Source organism: Mustela putorius, unplaced genomic scaffold, assembly GCF_011764305.1.
Source record: "Mustela putorius furo isolate JIRA1106 unplaced genomic scaffold, ASM1176430v1.1 tig00003845_pilon_pilon_pilon, whole genome shotgun sequence".
Lineage (NCBI taxonomy): Eukaryota > Metazoa > Chordata > Mammalia > Carnivora > Mustelidae > Mustela > Mustela putorius.
In genome coordinates this window covers 95,984,304-95,987,737 of record NW_025421998.1, presented here as the reverse complement: position 1 = coordinate 95,987,737, position 3,434 = coordinate 95,984,304, and the positions used below count along the sequence as shown (strand labels likewise).

General features: G+C 41.8%; 1 protein-coding gene across 1 annotated transcript; it reads right to left on the bottom strand.

Moving 5' to 3' along the window:
• Positions 1-387: 387 nt before the first annotated feature.
• LOC123394840 (olfactory receptor 2A5-like) lies at positions 388-1,322 on the bottom strand. Its single transcript, XM_045089520.1, has one exon. The coding sequence runs from the start codon at positions 1,318-1,320 to the stop codon at positions 388-390; it is 933 nt and encodes a 310-aa protein (XP_044945455.1). The 5' UTR covers positions 1,321-1,322.
• Positions 1,323-3,434: the final 2,112 nt, after the last annotated feature.

Genomic DNA, 3,434 nt, shown 5'->3' with positions numbered 1-3,434 from the left:
GAGGACAACAAACTTTGTGTTTCTCTGACACTTCCCTGTGTCTCCTTATGTGGCATACCCAAATCACCATAACATTTAAAAAAATACAGAACACTTTGTCTGTGATTTGCATTTCTTGTTTCTTCATAGTGACAATGATGATCACAAGGATTAATTTTGAAAAGGTCTAATATTTACTAATACTTCAAATTTTCTGTCTTTGCTTCTTAGATCATCTCTAAGAATCTTTGCATACCTATGGTCATGAAGCTATTAATCTATTTTATTTTCTAAATTCTATATGGCTTCAGGTTGTATATTTAGGTATAAAATATTCTATTTTAACATGGTACTTATTATAGCATAAGGTGAAAAAATGCCACCTACCATGTTGATTTTCACTGTCCCTCACATGTGCCTCTGCTTGTACAGCACTCTCCTCAGGGCGCCCTTGACCTCTGCATTCCTCAGGCTGTAGATCAATGGGTTCAGCATAGGGTTGAAAAGGCTATAAAACAGGGAAAGGATCTTCTGTTGTTCCTCAGGGTGGCTGGAATTGGGAGTCATGTACATGACAATGGCGCTGCCAAAGTAGAGCCCCACCACACAGAGGTGGGAGGAGCAGGTGGAGAAGGCCTTCCTGCGGCCCTCCCCGGACTGGATCCTCAGGATGGCAAACAGGATGCATGAATAGGACACCAGCACCAAGCAGAGGGGCCCCAGTAAAATAAACACACAGGTCCCAAAGATGACCATTTGGTTGAGCCTCGTGTCAGCACAGGCCAGCTTGAGGACAGACAGAATTTCACAGAAGAAGTGGTTGATTTCATGAGGCCCACAGAAGGGCAGCCTCAGGATGAGAATTAAATGGACCAGGGCCAAGAGGAAGCTAAACACCCAGGAAGTGCCAGCCAGAACAAAGCACACTCTCCAGCTCATGATGACAGAGTACTGGAGGGGGTGGCAGATGGCCACAAACCTATCATAAGACATCGCCACCAAAATCAGGCACTCTGTCGCAGCAAAACCCAAATAGAGAAACGTCTGCATTATGCATGGAACAAAGGAGATGGTTCTCTTCTGATTCACTAAGTTTGCCAACATCTTGGGGACATTATTGGATGCGTAGGACACGTCAATGATGGCCAGGTGTGAGAGGAAGAAGTACATGGGCGTGTGCAGTCTTGGGTCCAGACAGATGAGCCCAAAGATCATGCCATTTGCCAACAGACTGAAGATGTAGAACAGGGAGAAGATCCAGAAGAGGGAGACTTCCATCTCTGCACTGAGCTGGAGTCCTACCAAGATGAACTCGGAGACCCCTGAATGGTTGCTTCCCATTTCTCAGTGACAGTTTATCAAGGACTGAAGAATGAGAAAAGGTCAGAGCTGGAGAATCAACAAAAATTAGAGTTACTTATCTCAAAATGAGTTTGGAGAAAGGTTTTCTCTTTATACCTACTAGCCAGCGCCCCCTCCTCCCCAGAACTGGTTACCTTCTTGGTTGAACTTTTAATGTAAAAGTTGAAACTTCCAAGAAAGGGTCAAGACTTAGGCAAAGAACTCCCAAAGGCCTTCACACAGATTCAACAAATGTTACTATCTCATTCGTATTTATTCTCTTTTTCTCCACCATTGTGTGCCTTTTCTGAGTGTAAGATGAATTCAGTAACTTTTTAAATACTGAGAATTATTGTATAACACTTAAGAGCATACTAGGGTTAGGGAATTGTAAATTCTCAATCTAGTATATATTGGGTTGGAAAACGAAAATGCGACATTCAAAAGTATCAGTGTGGTTACAAACCATGTGCATCACTACCCTCGTTGTATAATTCTGGTGGGGTGTTGCCATGGGTGTTGTCATGGTCCTCTTCAATCAAACCATTTTATTGTAGGTACCACTACAAAGAGAAAGAAGGCAGCCTTCTTGATCTCTCTTGGCCCCACTGAAATATGAATGATAAAACAACCTGCAAAAAAGCTCTTTTCTACTCTTGTGAATCAGAGTAGATTCACATGAAGAGGCTCTTCAGGTACCTACGGAATGTCTGGGCTTGGTCAATACTAACAGTCAAGAGGTAGATCCTCACTATGAAGATCTGGATAATCCTCAAGATGAAATCAAAGATAAAAAGGAGATTATACCAAGTGTCATGTATTTGTTTTTTTTTTTTTTTAAAGACTTTATTTATTTCTTTTACAGAGAGAGATCACAAGTAGACAGAGAGGCAGGCAGAGAGAGAGAGAGGGAAGCAGGCTCCCCACTGAGCAGAGAGCCCAATGTGGGACTCGATCCCAGGACCCTGGGATCATGACCTGAGCCGAAGGCAGCGGCTTAACCCACTGAGCCACCCAGGTGCCCCAAGTGTCATGTATTTGAACTGAGATTCCCTCACCAAATAGGAAGCCTTGTGGGTGTTTAATATGTCCTGAACATCTTTACATCTCAAAATAACAGGTAAAGTGCTAAATGAAACAGGCACTCAGGAAATGTTTGTTAGGTGGATGGTTGTCATTTTAATTCAAAAAATGGAGGTACTAAGTATGTTCTGTCTGCCAGTTTTATTTGACAAAGACATGGTTTCTCCTTCCTTAGAGAAGTTAGAATATGATCACTGGGAAATGGAAAGAGAGACAAAAATCATAGATTTTTTTCACCTCCATGAGTATGATTGCCTTTGGGAAGCTTCTGTGTAAATGTGCCTTATGTTTGTGGCATGGATTTTTGCTACAATTAAAGAATATGCCTACCTTGTGTAAAGTGGGAGACAGCAGTATCGGTACTGCAGAATTCTACAGAGGCACAGTGGGATACAATAAGCAATGTCTGAACCACATTTACATTGTGAACAGAAAGGATAAAAATACCATTGAAGGCATTGAATCCATCACTGTTCAGTGGGAACATTTGTTTAATAACTTTTTAGCCTAGTTATTTTTGTGTCTGAATTGGTGAATCTTTTCATTCAGATTTTCATTACCATTAACACCATCTTGCTGTTAAAGAATGAACAACAGAAAAAAATAAAAAAATAAGAATAAACCTGTATTAAAACTGTGAAGCAGTGGGGCAACTGGATGACTCAATCAATTAAGCATCTGACTCTTGTTTTTGGCTGAGGTCATGATCTCAGAGTCCTGAGATGGAGCAGCTTTGGGCTACGTGCTGGTCCTGGAGGCTGCTTGAGACTCTCTCTCTCTACCCTCCCCCCACCCTCTTTTTCCAGAAAAAAAACTTTAAGCAGATACAGTACTGGCAAAAAGAAGAAAATGTCATGGTAGTGATACCTAAAATTTCATCTCCCCAATGGAGTAAATGAAATAATAGCAGCTCAAAAAGGAAACCTTTGTTCAGTTAGTAGGGGCAGCTCTCTATGGGATGTCTGGAGCCCAGAATGTTTCCTAATTGAGGGAGCTATATCTCTTTCTCCAACCCTCGTCAGAACCATTGG